Consider the following 25,701-nt stretch of genomic DNA (forward strand, 5'->3'; position numbering starts at 1 on the left):
TGCAAAAATAATATAGTTTTTCTGCAAAGAGCATAGTCATTTATCTCTTAAATTTAAACAATTTCCTAGTAAATCTTAATATTTCTGGATCCAGGTAAGAGTAACCCCATCCCAGATGGTATATGATTCTAATTTTAGACTTCTACTCAGCCACCTTTTTTATTTTTGAGTAATTCACATGTGTACATGTTTCTGGAGAGTTGAAAATGGAGAAGTTGAGGAAAAGCTAGAGTCAAATAAGGGAGGAAAGTAATTTAAGGACTGTAAGCATATCTATTTTTAAAAAATGCCTAACAGAAATCATTTCATTCTTTTATACTTTGTTTCTTGGTAGCAACATTTTCTTTCTATCATAAGATATTTAAAAACATCTGAGCCTCTTATTTTAAGTTTCTCTCTTGCATTTACATAAAACACAAATAGGCCAGTGATTTTCTGTGCTTGTTTTAATACCTCATATTGACATTAAATTCATATATTAATTAGAAGACATAATATTGTAAATGACATCCAGTGTTTCAAGATTGAATTCATTTTCAAAAGATACCTTTTTATGAGTGGTAATGAAAATACATATGTGACTAAAAGCAGAACACTGATTCTTTTTAGGGGAAAAAAATCTTAAAGTTATCCAGAAAAGAGAGAGATTGAAGTAGAACATTGTTTTTAAATATGCATGTAATTAATTGTTGAACTTTGTATTGTGAAGTTTAATTATACATGTTCTAGTCATTTGGGTTTTGAAATGCTAGGTAAAATACTAAGTGAAAGATGTAAGAAATCGATATTTTCCTTCCAGCAGTTTTCTTTCAGCTATATAATAGCTTTCTTAGTAGGCGTGTAAGAAAGCTACTGATATATTTGCCTTGATCTACAGGAAAATGAACATTCTATAAAGGGTAGATCTATTAATTAGAGGCCCACACAGTTTTCCTTCTTGCTGGTGTAATCGTTAAATTGATTTTTCCAGTCCATCATGTAATTGCTCCAGCGATGGAATCCTGCTTTCCACTCTCGTTCTGCTTCATCAATATTTCCTGTAAAACACAGAATAAGTTGTATTAATCTAAATTTTAATCTCTGTTTACACTAATTGAAAAATAATTTTGATTACTGATGCCATTTTCTACAAGTACACTGCACAGCAATTTTTTTTCTTTTTCACTTATTCTTCATTACTTATTATCAATTTATCTTTCTACCGTAACACAAATTTTAATAAAAATTTTACATGTATTAATATATCAAAATGCAAAAGATGTATATGTATAAAATGCATGTAAGGTATATGAATATATAAAATGAAAAAAATTAATATATTATTGTCTAAAGTTACATTACTTTGTTTTTAGTTTTTGAGCAAGTATGTAGGTATTACTCCATTTTCTCGACCTCTTTTAACATAACAAAAATCACATCTAATGAGTCTCATTTATGTATATATAATTAAATAGCAGAATGTTTCTCTGATGAACATTGCATATGAATATAGTTGTCTTTTGATATATGTGGGGTACTAGTTCCAGAACCTTCCATGGATGCTCGACTCTGAAATAAATGGTGTAATATCTGTTTACAACCTATGCACATCCCACCGTATACGTTAAATCATCTCCAGATTGTTTATATGTCATACAATGCACATGCTCTATAAATAGTTGTGATTGTGTATTGTTTAGAGAATAATGATAAGAAGATTGTACTTGTCCAGTTTAGATGTCATTTTTTATCAAATATTTTTTATCTGCAGTTGGTTGAATCATGGATTCAGTAACTATAAATACAGAAACCACAAATACATAGGACACACTGTATTTACTAATGCATAAAGGTGACTTTGTAATTATCATTCCATATATATTTTACCAACATTAGAATACATTTTAATTTCAAACAATACTTCGTTGGTTGTTTCAGCCACCTACTGTGTAAAAGCACTTTATTAATTGCTTTGTAAACTGGAAAGATGACTAAGACAATCTCTGATTTCAAGTAGTTTGCAAAATATATGTATGTCAGGAGAAAGGAATGTTTAGCCAGAAATAAAGAGGCAGTGAATCATAAAAAGTCTATGTACTTCAGAAAATTTGAAATACTGATTTATTTGGAAGTGTATTATATTAAATGATACACTTTGTGAACTATTGACAATATTAAATTACAAAGTTTATTTTTTCCTGATATAAATAGACATAATAAGACTAAAAGATGGTTAATATTATTTAAATCTATAAGCATTTTATGCATTTGTGGTTTTCTCACTTTTTAAACCTTTAGAAAACTAAATTATATAGTCAGTAAGTAAAATTAAAGTTTAAGTAATTTTAAGAACTCTGAAAATAGAGATTGGTAACTTCTTTTAATATATATATTTCCATTAGAAATCTTTGAAATTAATTATAATCTGTAAGATATTGATTTAGTGGAGAAAGTTCAGTGATTCATTATAAGTTTATTTAAAAATCAAAATGTTTAAAACATTAGTAAAACCATTAAAAATATCCCTTGCAATTTTAGGATATATTTAGGTTTGAATGCTCATAATACTTGGGCATAGAACAAATATTTAAGAATTTATATAAACTGTCCTAGTTACATGTAACAATGTCCCTTAAAAAGGTCCATGACTATAATTTATGTGTGAATAATAGAACTTTTCTAAAAGGTCATACAATATTAGATTTGGAAGAAAGATGTTAAATATCATACCAAATGATCAGTTTTTATGTTCTTTTAAAGTAATAATTAAATGTTTGAAACATTACACACTAAGAAAACTAGAGTCCAGAAAAACAAAATTTTTTGTAACAAATAGACTTCGATAGTTTAGCGTTTAGACCATGAATTTTAATACTTACAAAAAAACCCCTGGATCTGATATTATTTTCTTGTTCATGTAATGATATCAAATCCATTGATTCATATAAATATACATTTATTTTCCATGTGTCATAATCAAATGTCTATACAACTTAGTGTTTTGAAATAGTTTTTAGTGCATAATGCTCTGTATATCCAGGTACATTTCTCCTTTAGAAGTAGTGGGCATTGAGACAATAAAATAGAAAACATTTAATTATTTTTAACAAAATCCTGAGGAAGTGAACACAACATAAGAAAATAAAAAGTTTGAGTACTACATATTCTCACTCATAAGCAGACCCTGAACAATTATCATATTATTATAAGAAAAAAATTGGCAGTAGTGGGAAGTTGCCAGGGGAAGGAAGGGGCACACTTCATCAATAAGGGTACCTGATCTCAAACCATGTGAAGTGGGGACAAAAGTGAGGCTCAAACTTTATCTATACAATGACCATTTGTATACCTAACCCCGAATTGTACCTTATATCTTTTAAAAAACAAGAAGAAGAAGTTTGAGTCCCATGAAATAAAATCTCAAATTAGAACTTATACTCCTTCTCCTCCCTTTCTCTTTTCTTCTCATTTCATATACGCTTGTTTATTGCCAGGATGATAAAAATCAAATCACAAGTCAATGTTTACATTATCAACATCAGCAATATCAGAGATTAAAAATCATGCAATTTAAGTGACTTGCATGTTATAAACAAAAATATAACACTGATACATTACAAATACTGTTTAAACTTGATTAGCAAATTTTAATTTATTTGAAATTTGAGGGAAGAAAGTCCTGTACAACGGACAATATGTATGCCTTATAGTTGATTAAAACATAATTATGAAGCCATAATGCTCTAATACTATGAGTTTTCTACATTGCAATTAACCAAAATGCAGGATTTTAACTCAAAGTACTAATGATAAGGACATCAACAAAAAAATTGCAGGATTTCAGAGATACCAAGGAAGAGTAACACTGCCCCAAGATGTTTCTCTTCATGCTTGGTGGTGTCTGAAAGTTCACAAATTTGGTGGTAATAGCAACTCTAATATCATTCCCTAAGTGTAAATATTCCTTGTGAGTAAAGAAAAAATAATAACATTCTCAGCAACTTGGAGAAGAAAAGGAAATGTGTAAGAAAGATAAAAAGAAACTATAGATTTAACACCAAATTCAAATGTCAAATATTGATCAATCTTGTCAAATACTGGAGTGATGTATTCTTCAGGTAGATTAGCCCTTGACACCTCTTAATTTGTTTAACCACAAATAACTCTAACCTGTAGAGTTTTATTATTATTTCTTCTTTCTAGTGGTAATATTTTGTGTTTGGGACTCTGTGAACAAAATGGAAGTATTACTACACTACATTAGGATTTTAATTAATTTTTATGAAGAAAAATTGTGAATCAATTGATGGACCTTTCTTAACTTTTATGTAATGAGTATAAATAAAGTCCTACTTATTCATACTATATGATGGTTCTATTATACAATAATATGTGAAAAGGTCTTTTTCTCATTCATTATAGTAACAATGCAACACATACTATTCATCCATACTCTTCACTCATTCATCCAAATGACTTACGCATTTAAGTACTATATGTAAACTATAGTATTAGAGAAGAGAGAAAATTAAAGGACCAAGGTCAAATACGTAGTGTAAACATTAAAGAAAGATTGGAATGTGAATAGTATGAATGGTAACAACCAAGTTCAAAAATAAATAAGTAAATATATGTATAAATAAGATTAAAAACTTCAATATCAATAAAACTTACAATTTTGACAACTTATTTTTCATAAAGAGGATCACATTAAAATATAAGAAGTAAAAAATTATCCAAATTATAATTATGTATTAAGATAAATATATTCATTCTTGTAGAATTTAACTCATCTTTATTATTTCTTAAATAGAGTAAAAATAGAGATATTATGGGCCTTATTCACATTAACTATACAGTAAGAATTTAGTCTACTTAAAATAAACTTAGAGACAGATATTTTATCTTTGGCCGAAAAAAGTGTTTCAAAAGCATTTTTATAGTAACTACTACTCCCCCAAAAACTCATTAAATTTGTATTTGCAAAATCAAAACTGCATAAGTTATTTAGGTCAAAATTTCAGTGATCAAATAAACATGTCTGCTAAAAATTTTATTTAAGACTTACATGTGCAGGATATATAGAGATATTTAACCAACAAACAAATATCTCTAAAGCAAATCTTTGTGAACACGAGAAATTTCAACTTGCAAGTGCAGATATTTTAGAAGAAAAGGTAAAAAAAATATATATATATATGCACAGTTGACCCTTGAACAACACTGGTTTGAACGGTGTGGATCCACTTATATGCAAGTTTTCTTCAACCTCTACCATTCCTGAGGCAGCAAGACCAGCCCCTTGCCTTCTTCCTCCTCCTTTTTAACTACTCACTGTGGAGATGATGAGGGTGAAGATCTTTATGATGATCTACTTTTGCTTAATGAATACTAAATGTAGTTTCTCTTCCATATGATTTTCTTAATAACATTTTGTTCTCTCGCTTACCTTATTGTAAAACTCCAGTATATCATACAGATAACATACAGCATATGTGTTAACTGACTGTTTATGTTATCAGTAAGGCTTCCAGTCAACAGTGAGATATTAGTTATGTTTCTGGGGATTGAAAAGTTATAAGTGGATTTTTCCACTGTGCAGGGCTCAGCTACCCTAGCCCCCATGTTATTTACGGGTTAATTGTAAATGAAAACTTATGGGCTTTTTCCAAATTTGCATTCAGAGGTATATTTACTGATATATATTTTTATACTGCAAAAAATAGAATATTTTTAAAAGCATAAATAAAATATAAAATATGAATAAAATTATTTTAAAAGAAGCTAGCCTAAACCTGATACAAACAAACCAGCAAATAAAAGCAGTTATTTGGAAGAATGGCACTACCTCAGAAATGAAATTATTATGTAGATGCCATATAATACTCTTACAGAGTCTGAGGAGACTATGTAGAAAATCTCTTGTATGTAGTGAAAGCTAATACATTTATGAATCAATGACCAGAACATGTCAGTCTCACATTTACAATTACTAAATGGCTCTGCTTAAGATAGCATTTAAATTCCTTAGCATGGTGCCCAAGACACTTTATCTCTTGTTCCTGCTTATGTGGCCTCTCTCTGCTTTGCCTTCACATTAAGATTCAGGGCAGCTGCTTCTGTTCTTAAAAGCTGTCCATGGTGCTGGGCCCTGACACCAAAACTTCACTGTGAGGGAGCAGATCCTGTCATTTTCACTTGTGTAACTCTAGCTGTTAGTGCAGTTCCTAGGACATGTGTCAGAGTGTAGGCTCTGTAAGGGTTTACTGAATTAAGTGATGAAAAAATGTTAAAAAGGATAAATTTTATTTTTACTATGTATGTTGCCAACTACCTAGGAAAAATGATCCACTCAAAACTACCACTAATGTCTAGTTGTTTAGAAATTATTTTCCTCTTTTTATTTTTTATATTTTCATGAAATATTGATATTTTAAAAATCTTACTTTTATTTTCATTAATAAACATTTTGTAGCCTAGTTATGTGCTCTCCCCCAAAAATATTTATGTTGACTTTAACAAAAATGCTAAGTGATATTTTGAGGAGGAGATTATAACAATGTTACTCATACTTGTGCAATTTAGATAGTATATTAATCTCATACTGTGGATAAAAGTACACTTTGTACTCTGCAAGAAAAGAACTTTTAAAAATTTGGAAATAATTAATTACTACGTATGCATAAATAAAGTTAGGTTCTTAACAGATTATAAATCATTATTATGGGATACGAAAACATAAATAATATAATATTTATTTTAAAAAGTAATTTGCCTAATAGTAGAGTGGCAAATATACACATAAAATATGAATATTTAGGATATAATATGCACAAATAAATTTGCCTTAAGTGATATTGTTGACCTGAGTATTTCTTGGAAAAAGGATGGTTCTTTATACTTAGGCTAGCAATTTTAGTACATATTTTCAAGGCATACTAATAGGACATAAAGCTAATAAGAGGTTAGCAGTTATACATATAAATATGAGTTAATTAATACATATATGCAACCAGATGCTTATGACCTATTATTTTACTATTGTTGTTCAGCTTTATATGCCCAGTAGTAAATTGAGATTAAATTTCATTTTTAACCCATTCAGTTATATGAGTGATTTAACTGCTTTTAAATTATTTCAAATGGCACATAGTCTTTTCTGGATGTGAAACAGAGACAACTTGTTTTTCCATGTGGATTTTGGGGACATATAAAAGAAAGCAGTCCCTATTTTGTTTCATGACTCACAGGATAAACAGAAGGGAATAGTCATACTATTATTTCACATATGAAATAGTATGTGGCCCCCAAATTCATATGTTGAAAGCCTATCCCCCAAGATGATGGTATTAGAAGGTGGAGCCTGTGGAAGATGATGAGGTCATTAGGGCAGAGCCCTCACAAACGGAATTTAACGAGGTCTGAGAGAACTCCCCCCATTCATTCATGCAAGGACTGCTGTGTATGTGAAGTAGTTACATGCTAACAAACATTGCTGTTTAGATTTTTTTTAAATCACTTTTTCTCCTCTATGAAAAAATAAAGTTTTAGCTTTTTTTGTTTGCTTTTGCTTTACCAAAAACAAACAAGCAAAACACACACACACACACACACACACACACACACACACACACACACACACACTCAAACAAGCAAACAAAATACACAGGGCAAATTCTCACCAGAGCTGAGTCTGGGCAAGTCGGTTACTGCAACAAAATACCATAAACTGGGTAGCTTATAAATGGCAGGCATTTATTTCTCACAGTTGTGGAGGCTGGAAGTCTAAAATCAACCGCACCAGCAGCTGTGGTATCTGGTAAGGGCTGCTCTTTGGTTCATAAATGGTGGTTCTGTTGCTATGTCCTCACATGGATGAATGGGGGGAGTGCTCTCAGACCTTGTTAAATCCCATTTGTGAGGGCTCTACCCTCATGACTTCATCACATTCCACAGGCTCCACCTTCTAATACCATCAACTCGGGGGATAGAATTTCAACATATGAATCTGGGGGACAACAAAACTTCAGACCAAAGCAGAAGAAAACACAAGAGGCAGATCAATCCCACATTGCTAATGGAAGTGAAGGTAGAAGAGATTAAATTGATATTCAATTGATGTTCAACATTATAATGCCAAAACAAAACAAAATGAAACAACTATGCTTCTGTATTGAGAGTTTATTGAAAATGTCTTCTGCCCCATCATGTGTTTATATCTCTGTCAACCAGTCATTAACATTTGTCATGAAATTGCAATTCTTTATGCAATAGATCTCAAACTTAATAACTGTCGAGCTGTAATTTTGAGAGGATGGTAACATACTGGAGTGAACTAGAATAAACTCAGGCTAGGCTTTGAGAAGACTTCACATACTTTTAAAGACAAATAGTTAATTTTATATGGTTATCGAGGTACTCAAAGCCACCTGTTTGGTTTGCTTTGCTATTACTGAGAAATGGAGAATTCAGACATCAAGACATTAAAGCTAGTTTCATTTTTTTCTCTAAATCATCTTTCCACTCTCTCATCTGTTACCAGAAAATCAGAAAATAGCATTAAATGATTCTCCAAAGTAACCAATCCAAAGTGTAACTGAGCTCTAAAATTTACATGTGGTCTTTAGTTTTGGCATATAACAATGTTCTATAATTTAGTCAAAGGTCAATGGAAGAACTCCTGGGTCTATTTATTTTCTTTATTAGGGTGATATGAAGGTCAAATAATTTTATCCTTTAAAAAAATTAACCCTTTTGCTTTTAGTGAGAAAATACTAACATCTATTACAAAGAATGTGCCATTTCTCTACTTCCTTTTCTTTTTTCAAATAAGTATGAGATGTTGTGCAATTATATTCTTAGTGAAAATCTGAATGCTATGACATTTGAAACAAATGTGCATTTTATTTCTTGCAGGTGCTTGCAGTAACAGCACAGACTTGTGTTGAAGTTTAGTCTAAAAGTTGAGTGCTAGAATTTGTGTGATTAAACAAGTCTTAAGAATTATTTTATTTGAGAACATTTATTGCTCAAATGTAAACTGCTGCTGAAGTGGTACTTACAAAGCATGTGAGGATTCCATTTTGAGCGAGATAAACCTTTCCCCTTTTAAGAAAACCAGCTAGTAATTATTCTTTGAAATTTTCCTTTACTTGTAGAGTTGCCTTACGAACAATTCCAACAATTTTAGCCTAGGTCATCCAAATAACCTCAATTCTCACAATGTTAAAAGACTAAATATTTGAAGTTTTGTGTCTTGAAAATTTTGAGGTGTGACAAGAACATATGTTCTTAATCTTTTAATCCTCCTACAATTTTTATTTATAAACTCTACAACCTTGTAGCTTCAAACTGGTTTTGTTTGTTTAAACATAATTTTTTATTATTAATGAATGCATTGTTGATGTTACAACAATCATATCTATCATTTACTTTATTTTTGAATTTTATTTATTTATTTATTATTTTTATTTTAGATTCAGGAGGTACACATGCATATTCATTACATGGATATACTGTATAGTGGTGGGCATTGGGTTTCAGGTGGCCCATTTACCAGATAATGAACATTGTGCCCTGTAGGTACTTTCTGAACCCTAAACCATCTCCTTCCTGTCATTTACTTTAAAATTATAAAATAAACCTAATATGAAAATCTTTTTGTGGGTAAATTATATGAAAAAAGTTCTAAAATACAAAATCTTGCTTTTAAGACACACTGAAACTAACCCTATCTCCCATCCTACCCCAGAGAGAGGTAGGTTTTTCCATAGAGCTCAGTGTTGCTGAGGCTAGAAGGGGTGTTTCACTGTGTAGAAATGAGCAGCACTGGACCCAAACTTTAGAGTTTGTTTATTCCCTCTGCTTTATAGAAGGTGGGTATTTCTGAAGTGAATTTTTAAAAATTGCTGATATTCAAATTGTATTTTATCAACAAGTAAACTGCAATAGATCCCATGAGCTTGAACCAGAAAGACTCAGTTTGGCCTGTAATAAATATGCCATTTAAAATCACCACCTTATTTTGCTTCAAATTAAGGCCCTTTCACTGAAAAATATTTTATGTAAAGACAAAGAGTATGTCAGTGTGTGATGTGGTAAATGGTATCTCCATGGGTCTCTTGGCAGATTAGATGAGGCACCTCATTGATATTCACAACCATAGTATACAAGGGCAGTGCTGCTGCTCTGCCAGGGTGCACAGGAGTCCATCCCTGGATATATATTATGTCACAGAACATTTGGTAATACTCAGAGCACTGGTATAACAGAAACATCTCCCAAACAGATGGGGTACATAATTATAATTTTGGTGAGTAATGTCTGATAATCAAAATGCATATTAAGCAGTCAAATGCAGCTCTGAAATGCCCATATTTACCTGAAACTACTTCTCAACTTCTATAAACAAGAAACTAAAACATCTACTATGTCGTGATATCTGACACACAGCTTGAAAATGACAGAGCATCATGATGAACAGAATGGAAAACTCTCAAGGAACTAGCCAGCAATATGTTGACAGTTGAAAGTCAATTAGTTTTATTTGAAAAATAAAAGTAGAATATAGACTTGAGGAGCCACATAGATTATAAACAGCTGGACTCTTGAAAACTAGGCTGTGAGTTAGATATGTATGTCATTCTTCTCAGAGAGGAACAAGGTAAGGTGATATATATGTTTGATCACTCAAGTTTATTAAAATATTTTCTTAATAATAAATATTGAAATAATATGATAATCTGATTGATTAATAATTTTCTTACATATGTCTGAAAATTAGTTAACAAATTGCTATTTGTTTTTGACATTCTGTAACTTATATGTGTGTGCTCTTACATCAATATTTCTAAGCTTAGAATATTTACACATATTTGGGTTGTGCTTTTAAATATGCAAATATGGGAGTTTTTTCCTTTCTAGAAGTCAAGGATTCTACTAGTTAACAATAAATTTGTTTTTATTTAAGTATTCATTTAAGTTCTATACATTATGTTTATTTTATATATTTATTTTTTGTCCATTAATTAATTCCACAAAGATTATCTGAATAACACGTAGGGCTCCCTTTTAGTTTCTCTACTGAAACTGCCTGTATAAAGTTAACAAAAATCCGCAAGGTTAGAATTGTAATAGTGGCCTGAATTTTGTCAGGATATAAGCTTAGCTAAATCATAAGGTTTTCTTTGACCTCTTCTTCCTCCATACATATTCTAGCCCCCAGGGCAACCTGCAAGATTAATAAACTTGCTTTTTTTTCTTAAGGAATAATCATGCCAACCTCCTTGATGGTATTCATAAGTTTAATTATGATAACATTGATCACTAGGTATTACCGTGATAACATTGATCACTAGGTATTACCCTTCTTGCATCCATTATTCATAAGATCTGTAACTTTCCCAATTGCTCCTACAGATGACATAAATGTAAGACTGATGTCTGAGATATTTTTCACACCCGTCATTCTGGTATGCCATATAATATCAACCGGATCAGTGACCCATGAACTCCACCCAGAAACTGACTTGGCACACAAAGACTATCTCAACACCTTGGTAATTTCATCCCTAACTAGTCAGCAGTCTCAATCCCTACCCCCTTTACTCACCAAATTACCCTTAAAAGCCCAGGCTCTGAATTCTTGAGAGGTGAACCTGAGAAATGTCTCCTGTCCCCCTTGTTCAGCTAGCTTTGCAATTGTTAAACTCTTTCTCTACTGTAGCACCTGCTTGGTCTTGACTTCTCTGAGCAGGGGGCATAAGAACATGGTCAGGTTGTAGCACTATTTTATTTCATGCTCCCGCAGGCAGAGATTTATATACATGTGTGTGTGTGTGTGTGTGTGTGTGTGTGTGTGTGTGTGTGTGTGTGTGTGTGTGTGTGTGTATACACACATACATATTTAATTTAACTTCTAAAGTGCTTCTTATATAGTAAGCACTCAAAACATATTAAACTTGATGGAAGAAAGTTGTTAAAATAACGTAGTTATTGGAATGAAGTTACCATAAAGTAAACAAATTTATCAACACCATCACCACACATTGGACAATCACTTTATCCCCTTTTATGTAATCTACTGTCTATTAAATAACCGAACACTAAACACACACACACCTGTCATTTCCAAGATTTTAGGAAAAAACAGTGTCCAGAATCGGCATTGTTGAGCACGTAGTTTAGTATATATTCTTGGTGACTCTGTGTTCAAGGCTAGATATTTTTGTTCAGTGCTTCTGAAGACTGGCCATCTTGTGCTATTGCTCTGGGTCCCATTTGGATTCCTAAATAATTAAATAGAGACATTATAGTTATATTGCAATCATTGTTAGAATGAAAAGAATATTGCTGTCTAAAGCTGTTCACAAAAGCTTTTAAATGTTCAGAAAAAATGTGAATATATATTGATGATGTCAAACATAAGTAAACTGGTTTGAATGATTTTAGTACCTTGAATAAATATGTTAATCAAAATTGTAGCAATTAAAATTTAAGGATAAATTTATCATGTACATTTCTGCTTAACATACAGGGATTAAAAAAATTTAAAATTAATAAAACCTTTCCATTTACACTTAAGCATGTCCAAAAGAGCAGTGTCACTTTTGTTTCATTCTCTTCCCTTATGCCGGGCCCAATCTTTTCAGAAGAGACAATGATACCACCTACTTAATAGCTCTGACATCTATTTCATTTTGTATCAATACTGCCTGAGTTTAGGACTGATTATCCATTTCCTTATTATGTAATAACCTCATTATTCTAGGAAACTGCTTCTAGTCTCACTCTTAAGTTCATCTAACATTCTTGTAGATCTGTTTACTAATTTAAAATCTTTCAGTAATTTCCCACTGAGTTAAGATTAAGGTTAATGGACATGATACCACCCACATTTCCTAGTTTATTTTCAGATATTCCCTTTATAAGCCAGCCCACAGGCATTAGGGATAATTCCCTAGTAATGTTTTCCTTTATTTCATTTCCTGGCTCTGCCCTAGCTGTTATATCTGCCTGGAATTCCTTTGTTTTCCAAACTCATGGGTCTAAGCCCATTCAGAACCTTCTTATTAATTTTTGATGATATTTCCCAGCTCTATAATTATGATATTATAATCAATTACAGTTGACTCTAAAGGTATTTATCATTTTGAGTTCATTTATACCTTTGTAGCACTCAATAATATAGTACCACCAAGGTCATACAAACAGAAACTCAAAGAGTTTTTTAAAAGTGGCTCTGAGTAGTCAGTCTCTGCTGATTCTATACATTTCTCTATAATATAATTTGTGTAATTATATGAGTTAGAAACTGATTTAAGCTCTAGAAATGCAAATAAATATGGAACACATGGTTTCCCTCAGGTAAGTTATAACCAAGAACAACCAATGAAACAAAGAACCAATAATATAAAAAAAGCCTAAACAAAGTATAAACAGAGGGCCACAGATTGTCAGAAAAGACAACCAATGAAACAAAGAACCAATAATATAAAAAAGCCTAAACAAAGTATAAACAGAAGGCCACAAATTGTCGGAAAAGGGAGTGATCACTAAACGTGTGAAAGGAAGTTACCTGAAGGAATGGATTCTGCCTGAAGTAAGGACAGAAAATCAGACACTGAACTAGAAAGAAAAGTTGGAAAAGCCAGAAAAAGGGATAGAATTAATATAACATTAATTATGAATCTGCTTCTTAGTTCAAACAAGGATGAAAAAACTAGTTTTCTTAAATTCAAGGGTAAAAGGGATACTATAAAAGTTATATGTTTAGGATATTAGTGTTATCACATTAAGATCTGACAGACTAGAGAGATGGTTTATATTTGAACTTGTAGGCGTTTACTATTCTAGAGGAATTTTTGACTAAATGGCTGTTGTGAATGTAATGTTTTAGAAATATTTATCTGAAGGAGGTATTTTGAATAAACAGGAAATCATTAAGTAGATACAAGTACTTCTATAATAAACAAACTATTAAAGTGATAAGGATAAGTAATTTATTTTTGACTCTTAGATTCATTCCACCTTATCTGAAATCATATAATACAAACTCCAGTCAAACTTTTCTAAAGTTCAGTATATAAAAAAATTTCTATTATATGAATGGCTCCTGTAGATTATTAACATATAATTTTGGGAGCAGGTTAGCAGATATACAATTTTTGTTTTTGTTTTCGCAGAGTCTCTGAACCCAGTAGAGTTTGGAAAGAGAAGCAGCCATTCATTCAGCATAGTTATCAGGAGGCAAATTTTGCCATCAAGAACTTATACTGAATAAGCACCATAAATTCATATCATCATAGACACAGGCAGGCTAAACCATGAGTCTAGGACCATTAGAGATAATTATGGATGAGTTGATTTTATGTAGGAATTGGATGATTTAATAAGAATTATTAATAACCAGAGCTATTCAACCTACACCAATATCATGGCAGGATTGAAACCTCCAGCTTTAAGGTATTATTTGAGAGAAGTCAAGAAGAAAAATTCTTCTGATTACAGTTGGCACACTTGTCTAGGTGAATTATGTAGTCTTTCTTTCTTTTTAATATCTTTAGAAACTAACAAGTATAGCTGCTGCAGGCTGGATATTAAACCAGGAGAACCATTGGTTTGATTTGGTACAGCAATTCTTACTTTTCTAAATTGCTCACTTTCCTTCTAATTCACTCTAATTTACTTATGGCACCATTCTAATTGCACATTCATTTCTGGGTTCTGCAAATGGTGATTTAAATGGAGTTGACTTGTACTTGAGTTTAAGAATGAAGAACTAATGATGCTGCCAGTGTTCATTTAACAAACTTTGTCCTGTGAAATAACTCATGACATTTCAAATTGTAATTTAGAAACATTAAAATTTCTTTGCCTATAGATACAGATATAGTTTTCAAAAAAATGATTCAAACAGCTATTGAAGTGATGAAGCATTTTGTTCCATAATTTGAAGAAATCTCTAATGACTTTAAAACATAACAAGAAAGACAATTCTCTTTCTGTCAGTATCAATTAAAAACTTTGTGAAATACAGCATATTTCCCAGATACACAATTTCAAAACACAATATAATTTTGATCCCAAAATAGTAAGAAGAATTTAAACATCTTGACTTTACTATTTTTCAAAAAACATTTTCTTCTCCTGTCACAAAATTTCAGTGATGATACACAAAATTTTCCATGAATCAGAGAAATCTACGCTCTATTTTATCTATGAAGTTCTTTCTCTACTTTGTGGTATATGAAAATTGTCTAAAGATCATCCATTACAATTTTCCTCTTATGTAGGTTTGAAAGGTTTTAAGACACAGCTTATTTAACAACAAAAATGTCATGGAGTATCTTTCTTTAACATCTGTGTTAAAGAAAATTACTTGCTTGTCATTAACATTTGAGTGCAGAGTTGATAATTCATTTTATGAAGAGATTAAAGAAAGCTACATTAATTGACTCAGGACGTCCTGATATGAAGAAAAAAATATTCCTCTCGCTTAAAAAAAATAAGTTTTCTTGGGATTATAGAATCTCAGTCCTGCCTACCCTATCCAGCACAGGAATTAAAATTCTCTTTGATCAAGGATCCAGAGACAGTCATTTCTAAGTAAGCTATATATTGATTTTTAAAGTGAATATATTTCAATGTGCCTTAAAACATAGTCAAATGAAGCCGTGGTTAGTAGATGTAAATTGAAAAGCTAGCTGAAATATTTCACTGTCAAAGAGGATTGTAGGGAACACTGTATATTGGACAATTTTTAAAAAGAGGTAAATATTCATAGACTCATATTCCATGCTATGTCACAAGCTATAAAAGAACTTGAATTCAGAAAACAAATTCATTCACTCATCATACTAATATTGATCGAGTACATGATATGTCAGGCACTAGTTGAGTTACAGGAGGTTCAACAAAGATAAAATAGAAATTTTGCATTTCACAATTTGTATTTGATGAGATAGAGACAAGAAATAAGATCAATAAAGAAAATATGCAATATGTTAGATAGTTGTAGGTGTTAGAGATACTAATAAAATGAATGGAGAATGGGGATAACAGGAAATAGTGAGAAAATATCAGTGTTGAGGGAGGTGGTGGTGAAGAAGGGCATAATAAAATATGTGATTTTCCTTTGCCCCTGGTTTGTGCTATGTAATCTCTAAACACTTGTAATCTTACACCACACACAATAGTTTATTCTGACAAGGAGCCTATGGAGGTCATCTGCTAACTTAAGCTAAAGAGATGACCCAAGGTGGGCTGGCCAAAAAGACCAAATATGTGATCAGGGGGCTGAGATTTTTAGACATGTGCTCTCAACCTGTCCTCCAGGGAGGGAAGGGGGCTGAAGATTGAGTTCAGCCACATGAGCATTGATTCAATCAGTCAAGCCAATATAATTAAAATACCAATAAAAACTCAAGACACAAAACTCATGTGGATTTCTTGGGCTAACAATGCTCCATAAGTACATTAGCACCATTTTTTCCATTAGGGTGGGTGATGGATCTCTGAGGACAGAGAAGCTTTGCATGTAGAATCCTAAGTCCCAGATCCTGCACTGTGTGTCCTTCTTTAGCTGTTTCTGATTTGTATTCTTTTGCAATAACATAACTGTAATGGTAAATATAGGGCTTTCCAGAGTTTTGTGAGTAGTTAGTTCTAGTGAATTGTCAATCTGGAAGGGATCAATGGGAACTCAGAATTTGTAGTCAACTAGGCTGAAGTGACAGTAGCCATGTGGCCCCTAAGCTTGTGATTAGTGTCAAAAATCTTGGACCAACATGGCAGCCTGGAGGATTATGCTCTTAAATTTGACTTTAGCTAACTCTGGACAGGAGAACTTTGCAATATTTAATAGAAAAGAATCTTTTAAGTGAATACTTGAAGAACACGGGTGAGCCCTGCAGTTGTTTGGGAGAAGAAGGAATAGAAAACATAGCTCCTGACATAAACATGTATTTGGAGTTTTCTAAGAAAACCAGGTAGCCATCAAGGGAGGGAGAGGTAGAAGATGAGGCTAGAGAAGGGACAGAAGGTGACATTATTTAGTAATCTGTAGGACTTTAAAAGCTTTTTATGTCTACTCTAAGAGAAAAAGGAATTGGAGAGATTGGACAAAGAAAGGAGAAGATTTCATTTACATTGTTCAGAAAATCATCTGGATGCAGTGCTGGGAATAGACTACAGGGGGTTCAAAGCCAGAGCAGGGAGTCCGGTGAGGAGGCTACTGAAATAATGTAGGCAAGACATGATGATTGCTCTGACTAGGGAGGTAGCAGTAGAAATTGAGAGAATGTTTTGAGTTCGAGCAACTCCATCTTTACGTTTACAATTTTGAGTGCATTTGCATTGTATTGATAAGAGTGCTGTGATGTATTCATAGAGAACATGTTTTGATGAAAAATGTTGTGGCACTTCCCGCAAGATGGAGATGGGACAGGTTGGACTGTGAGAGTCTTCGCGAAAGCCAGTGTCCATAAAGACTCTTGCTTTCCCCCAGTGACAGCTGCTCCCGCCAACTGCCAGCCTGCTCTTCAGCCAGTCGTTCAGGCCTGCGGGTTGGCAGACACCAGCCCCACGCACTGCTCTGCCACTACCACCACCGCTGCCACCAGCTGCACTGACCAGTGGGCTGGAGGCCCTCAATTTCATGTACCACTCTGCTGATGCAAACAACACCGATGCCACCACAGCCCCACCTGGGCTGGCACTCGGTTCCCAGCTCCCTCACCGGCTGCACCACCCCGCCCTGCCCCAAGCTGCCCTGTGCCATGCCGACCTGCAGCACCTGGCTGTCCCGCACTCCGCCTGCTATGGCTTGACGCCCAGCAATGGCAGGACAAAAGATCAGCTGGAGCCCCAAGAGCAGGCAGAGACTTGCACTGCCCAGCCCAATCCCGCACAGCCCTGCCCAGCCCCCTTCTTGGGACCTAAGGTAATCGCATTAACTGGGAGAGATAGAAACCCCTCCCCCATGCTAGATCGGACACAGGTCAAATCTGAGTGGCAGACTTGACAGGCAGCAAGCTGAGTCCAGATCTGATCCACCCTCCTTCCACAGCAAGCCTGGGGCATCTGACCCTAGCCATGAGCAACCCTACCAGCCTGCAATGAGACCTAGAGATCAGAGCTGAAAGAATGTTGGACATAGAGGAATGATCTCAGAGCATGCTTGGGTCCCTTGTTTTTTTATTTTTATTTTTATTCTTTGTTTGTTTTACTCATCTTTTTTTCTCTTTTCTCTCTCTTTTTACTGCTATTGGTAACGTTTTGGTACTTGCTTTGTTTCTGTTAACTTATTGATTTTTTTTTCTTTTAGACTTCATATTTGTGTAGGGGAATAGTACATTAATAAGTAGGTTGGTTGGCTTGTGTGTCTGTATGATTGTTTGCTTTTGTTTATGTTTACTCTTTTCTGTATTTGTGCTTTTTTTCATTTGTTAATTGGTACGTTTGTCTGTATTCCCTCTTACCCTTCTCTCTCTCTCCACCTTCCTCTCCCCCTCCCTGTTCCATTCTTTTCCTTTTTCTTATCTCATTTTGCTTTCAGGAAGCAAACCTATGCCCCCACTGCATGGGCAGATGCAAGGCAGTGGGAAGTGGGTGCCGGAGCATCAATACACCTGTCAGTGGATACTGGGATTGGCAGAGAGATTTTGAATCACAGTTCTTCCCTCAATTAAATCTCAAAACTTCCAAAAATTATAGACCCCAACCCACAGTCCAGCTTCAGAATTGAACAAAGTTAGAGGATTTACATAGGGAAGAATAGGAGATTGAGCAAACAGAAGTAAAAACAACCCCGCCATCCCTGAATAACAGAATAAAAGAAGGGGGGGGGGAAATGGGGAGGAAAATCTACACAAATCAAGAAGAACCAAAAGAAGAACACAGGTATCATAGACCCCTGGGAGGCCAGACACTGAGAAAACAGACATAAGAAGCAAACAATGAAGAACCCCCAAAATGACTGGTCACATACTACAAACCCAGACATCAAGACATTAACAGAGAGAATAAAAAGAATTGAGGAGAGACAAGAGGAAAATAGGAAGTAGTTGATAACTGAGATAAGAGCAATAAAGAATACTGTGATTGAAAAAAATAACAAACTAATCAGCATAGAAAGCAGATTTAGCCAAGCAGAAGAAAGAATCTCAGAGCTTGAGGACCAAAATATAGAACTAACCAAAACTGTCAAAAACATAGAAAAGAAGCTTAAAAAGACAGAACAAAACCTTTAAGAGATGAGCAATTACTTCAAAAGATTAACGTAAGAGTAATTGGACTTCCTGAGTCAGAAAGACAGGCAGAGACCACCCTGGAACAAATATTCCATGAAATTATTCAAGAAAACTTCCCTCATCTCATCAGTGAAGCAAAAATTCAAACACAAGAGATTCAGAGAAGCCCTGCAAGACAACAAATGAGAAGACCAAGTTTCAGACACACAATAATTTGCCTAAACAAAGTAGCTATCAAAGAAAAAATCCTAAAGGCAGCAAGAGAAAAATGTCAGACTACCAACCAGGGAAGACCAATTAGAATAGCAGCAGATTTATATACAGAAACACTTCAGGTTAGGAGAGTGTGGAGCCCAATCTTCAAAGTTCTCAAAGATGAACAATTTCAACCATGAATAACCTACCCAGCTAAGCTAAGCTTCATCAGTGAGGGAGAATTAAAATCTTTCCCAGACATTCAGTCCCTAAGAACTTACGCTGCCTTCAGACCGCCTCTATAAGAAACACTGAAGAAAGTATTGAACACAGAAGAAAAGGAAAAAAGAATGACAGCATTCATAACAAGAGTATAGGAAAAAGATTGAAAACACACATGAATCAAACCAAAATTCAAAACAAAGACAACAAACAAACAGGAATAACACCAACTCTGTAAGAACCTCATGACAGGGATTAACTCTCACATTTCAATGATTGGCCTGAATATGAATGGACTAAATGCACCACTGCAAAGACACAGAAAGGCAAAATGAATAAAATATCTTGAGTCAACAATACATTGTCTCCAAGAGATTCATCTTACAGAAAGGATACTCACAGACTCAAAGTAAGAAGATGGGAAGCAAAATTAAAGGCGAATGGAAGACAAAAGAAAGCAGGAGTTGTGATCTTAATTTCAGATAAAATACTATTTAAACTATCAAAAATTTAAAAAAGACACAGAAGGCTACTACATAATGATAAACGTTTCAATCCATCAACAAGAAATATCCATCCTAAACATATATGCACCCAACATGGGAGCACCAGTTTTCATAAAGCAACTTGTAGGCAAATTTTAAAAAGATATTGACTCTAACACTATAATAGCTAGAGACTTTAATACCCCACTCAAAACCTTAGACAGATCACCAGGATAAAAAATCAGCAAGGAGATCCGAAACCTCAATTTGATTCTTGAACAAATGAACTTAATTGATACCTACAGAACACTCCACCCAACAAACACAGAATACACATTCTACTCATCACCACATGGAATGTATTCTAAGATTGACCACATCCTTGACCATAAACCATGCATAAACACATTTCAAAAGATTGAAATTTTTCCATGCATCTTCTCAGAGCACAGTGGAATAAAAATAAATATTAACACCAATAAGTTCCCCCAAAACACACAAGGACATGTTCAATAAACAGCATGATACTAAGCAACTCCTGGGTCAACACAGAAACCATAACAGAGACTAAAAGATAAATGGAAACAAATGAAAATGAAGAAACATCTTGCCAAAATCTCTGGGATGCCATGAAAGCAGTAGTAAGAGGGGAATCCTTATCTCTACAAAGACACATGAAGAAAATGAAAAGATCACAAGTTAACAGTCTAACAAGTCAACTAAAGAAGCCAAAAAAGCAAGACTATCAAAACCCTCATTTCAGCAGAAGAATCTAGATCTCCAAAATAAAAACCCAGATCTGGGACATAGAAGACAAAAATATAATACAAAAAAATCAACAAAACAAAAAGCTGATTCTTTGAAGGGATAAAAAAGATTGATGGTCCCCTAGCTAGACTGACTAAGAAAAAGAGAGAAAAAGCCCAAATAAACACAATCAGAAACACAAAAGATGAAGTCACATCTGATCCTGAAGAAATATAAAAGATTATCAGAGACTACTATGTATGGAAACAAACTTGAAAACATAAAGGAAATGGAGGACTTTCTGATATCACACAGAAACAAGAAGTTGAAACAAGAAGAAATTGAGACCCTAAATAGACCATAACAATTCAGGAAATTGACTATGTCATTGAAAACTACCTTTAAAAATAAGCCTTGGACCAGATGGCTTTCAAGGAGAATTCTACAAGACATACAGGGAGGAACTGGTATTGAGCCTATTGAAAGTTTTCCAGGCGATTAAGAAAGATGGAACTCTCCCCAAATTATTTTATGAAGCTAACATCACATTAATACTCAAGTCAGGCAAAAACCCAACAAAGAAAGGGAAGTACAGGCCAATATCTTTGATGAACATAGATGCTAAAATTCTCTACAAGATCCCAGCAAACCAAATTCAACAACACATCTCAAAAATCATCCATCATGACCAACTAGACTTCATCCCCAGAATGAAAATCTGGTTCAGCATTTGTAAAACTATAAACATAATTAAATACATCAACAGACATAAAAACAAAAACCACATGATTATATCATTAGCTGCAGAAAAAGCTTTTGATAAAATCCAGCACCCATTCTTGATAAAAACTTTTGAACATTTAGGCATAGATGAACCATACCTCAAAATAGTAAGAGCCATCTATGAGAATGCAGCACCCAGCATACTGCTAAACAGACAGAAATTGGAACCATTTCCCCTGAAAACTGGACCAAGACAATGGTGTCCATTCTCACCCCTCCTGTTCAACATAGTGTTGGAAGTCCTGTTTAGAGCAATCAGATAAGAGAAGGCAATCAGGGGTATCCAAATAGGAAAAGAGGAAGTTAAGTTATCTCTCTTTGCAGATGACATGATTGTATACCTTGAAAACCCAAGACAAACTGTCAAAAACCTCTTTGCACTGATAAAGGACTTTGGCAGAGTCTCAGGATATAAAATAAATGTACAAAAGACAATTGCATTTCTATACAGCAATAATAAACAAACAGAAACCCAAATAAAAAGCACAATTTCATTCACAATAGCCACACAAAAAATGAAATACCTTGGTATCTTCCTAACCAGAGATGTGAAAGATGTTTACAATGAAAAATACAAAACACTGCTCAAAGAAATCAAAGATGACACAAACAAGTGGAAAAATATTCCGTGCTCATGGATTGGAAGAATCGACAATGTTAAGATGTCCATTCTACCTAAGGCAATCTACAGATTTAACACAATACCCATCAAATTACCAGCAACATTCTTCTCAGTTCTAGAAACAACACTACAGGAATTAATATGGAAACATAATTGACCAAGAATAGCCAAAACAATCCTCAGCAAAAAAAAAAAAACCCAAAAAACAAAACAACAACGACAACAACAAAAAGCAGGAGGTATCATACTCCTAGACTTTAAACTTTATTATAAAGCTACAATAATCAAAACAGCCTGGTATTGGTACAAGAACAGGTATATAGGTCAATGGAATAAAATTGAGATTCCAGAAGCAAAAACCTCAACTTCTCAATCAACTCATCTTCGACAAAGCCTCCACCACCAACCACTAGGGAGACGAGAACCTATTCAGTAAATGTTGCTGGGAAAATTGACTGATCACATGCAGAAGATTGAAACAGAACCCTCACCTATCCCTGTAAATTAAATTAACTCTAAGTAGATCAGAGATCTAAATGTAAAACCTCAAACTATATGAACCTTAGAAAATGCAGGAGACACTCTTATGGAAGTTGGAACTGGCAACCAATTCCTGATCAAAACCCCAAATGCCCATGCCATAAGAGAGAAGATAGACAAGTGCGACCTTATCAAACTGACAAGCTTCTGCAAGGTCAAAGAAATCATCAAGAGAGCAGGGAGACAGCCCACAGACTGGGAAAAAAAATATTTTCCAACTTCAGGTCTGACAAAGGCCTAACATCAAGGATTTACAAGGAACTCAAATGTGCTGTTTGAAAACAAACAGTTCCATTACAAAGTGGGCAAAAGTTATGAATAGAAAGTTCACAAAAGAAGACATATGAACCTCTGACAGATACATGAAAAAATGTTCAGCCTCACTGTCATCAAGGAGATGCAAATTAAAACTACACTGAGATACCACCTAACTCCAATATGAATGCCTTCATCAATAACTCAAAAAATAACAGATTCTGGAGAGGACGTGGTGAAAAGGGAACACTTCTACACTGTTGGTGGGAGTGTAAACTAGTACAGCCTCTGTGGAAAGCAGTGTGGCAATTTCTAAAAGTTCTAAAAATCGACCTTTTATATGACCCCACAATCCCCCTACTGGGAATATACCCAAAAGAACTCAAATCACTCTATAAAAAAGATACCTGCACACATATGTTCATTGCAGTATTGTTCACAGTAGCAAGAACATGGAACCAAATGTGCTGCCCATCAAAAGAGAATTGGATTTAAAAATGTGTTATATATACACAATGGAATATTATGCAGCTATAAACAAGAACAAAATCATGAACTTTGCAGCAACCTGTATGGAAATAGAGTCTATAATACTTTGTAATCTTTCACAGAAACACAGAACTGAGTATCACATGTTCTCACTCACAAGTGGACCTTGAACAACTACCATAATACTATAAGAAAAGGATTGACAGTAACAGGAAACTGCGGGGGGTGGGACTCATGGAGGTGGATTGACAGTAGTCAAAATCTGCCCAGGGAAGGGGGGAGCACACCTCATCAATAAGGGTACCTGCACAATGAATATTTGTATACCTAACTCTGAATTATATTCCACAATTTTAAAATTAAAAAAAAAAGAAAAAGGAAAATGTCAAAAACATGCTGACAAACTATTGAAATAAACATGTTATGCTGTGAGGGTATTGGGTGAAATGCCTAGAAGTGGTTTATATGAAAACCCCTATAGAAACCGGGCTCGGTGGCTCAGCCTGTAATCCCGCGCCTTTGGGAGGCTGAGTGAGTGGATTGACTGAGCCCACGGGTTCGAGACCCGCCTGTGCAGCGAGACCTCATCTCTACAATAAATCAAAAAATCAGCCGGGTGTGGTAGCAACACGCCTGTAGTTCTGGCTACTTGGAAGGCTGAGGCAGAAGGAGCGGCCACCGCACTCCAGTCTGGGTGACGGGGTGAGACACCAGCTCAAAAAAAAAAAAAAAGAGAGCCAAGTCCTGTTCAAATCACCGAGCTCTTCTTTCAGCTGAAGTGCTGTCCGACAAAACATGCAGAACCTCACAAGTCCAGTCCAGGTGTCGTTCCTTACTGGGCCACCTCGTTCCCTAACATCACGGGACACTGACAGAGAATCTCTTGATACAAACCCATAACCACTTTGGTTGGTGACAGAATTTGGGTTGGTTGGGACCATAAGATGTTAGTGTGATAGTGTGAATAAGGCAATGTGAAGCTGCACCTATGAACCCTTGTCTTATTGAGACTCATTTGCCCATTGCTGGTGACTGGGCAGTGGTTGGAACTTACATATATTTTGTAGCTAGAGCTCTTAATAGGCCAATAGATTTGATATGAAGAAAAAAAGAACAGTCAAGTTGGACTCCAAGTATTCTGGCCTGAGAAACAAGAAGGGTGAATGTAGTTTCCTTTGCTGAGATAGAAAAGACAGCAAGAAGAGTATGTTTGGAGGACAATGTCAAGAGTTCACACATGGTCGCATGTTAATTTCACACATTAAGTTTTAAATCCAAATGGAGATGGTAAGTAAGTAGCTGGAAATTAGTAATCTTTATCTTACTGATGGAATCTCTGTATTGCAATTAGCTTTAGAAGTTTTTTTAATTTTTATTTTATTGATACATAATTTGTGTACATATCATGAGGTATACATGGCATTTAATTACGTGTATAGACTTTGTAATGATCAAGTCAGATATATAGGGTATCCATCACCTTCAGAATTTATCATTTCTATGTGTTGGAAACATTTCAAGTTCTCTCTTCTAGCCATTTTGAGATATAAAATATATTGTTGTTAACTATGATCACTCTACTCTGCTATTAAACATTAGAACATATTCCTTCTACCTTCAGGTGTGTTTGTACCTAGTAATCAACCTCTTTTTATCTCTTCACTGACCCTACTCAGTCTGAGATAACTATCATTCTGCTCTCTGCCTCCTCAAGATCACTGCTTTTAGCCCTTACACATGAGTGAGAACATGCAATATATGTCTTTCTGTGTCTGACACTTAATCATCTGTAGTTCCATCCATGTTGAAAAAAATATTTGTTATGTCTGAATAGTATTTAATGTGGATATACTGAAGGTGCCAAAAAAGTGTGTGTGTGTGTGTGTGTGTGTGTGTGTGTGTGTGTGTGTACACACACATTCTAAGAGATATGATGTATGCATTACTTTTCAAAGTTGAACTGAATTATGGCAGTAATAGGTAGTATGATGCTTGCTCAAGAGATGTCGTTTCAATCAAATAAATGCTAGTGCAACCATGTGACAAGCAAGACAGTCAAAGAAAATGACGGAAGTATGGTTGTCGTTGGAGGAGCACAAGACCATTTTGAAGTGGTATTTGAAATTTGAGAACT

At 34.3% G+C, this 25,701-nt stretch overlaps 1 protein-coding gene across 1 annotated transcript in view; it reads right to left on the minus strand.

Annotated features, from left to right (window-relative positions):
- Nucleotides 1-428: 428 nt before the first annotated feature.
- BCHE (butyrylcholinesterase) overlaps nucleotides 429-25,701 on the minus strand; it is a 74,397-nt gene continuing 49,124 nt past the window's right edge. The window contains exons 3-4 of the mRNA XM_008072421.1: nucleotides 12,100-12,266; nucleotides 429-1,037 (exon numbers count right to left, since the gene is read on the minus strand). Of these exons, the coding sequence (XP_008070612.1) occupies nucleotides 913-1,037; nucleotides 12,100-12,266 (292 nt within the window). The 3' untranslated portion in view covers nucleotides 429-912. The remainder of the gene's footprint in view (nucleotides 1,038-12,099; nucleotides 12,267-25,701) is intronic.

This window comes from Carlito syrichta, unplaced genomic scaffold (assembly GCF_000164805.1).
Source record: "Carlito syrichta isolate Samal-C Ts95f unplaced genomic scaffold, Tarsius_syrichta-2.0.1 Scaffold315166, whole genome shotgun sequence".
In the NCBI taxonomy this organism is placed as follows: domain Eukaryota; kingdom Metazoa; phylum Chordata; class Mammalia; order Primates; family Tarsiidae; genus Carlito; species Carlito syrichta.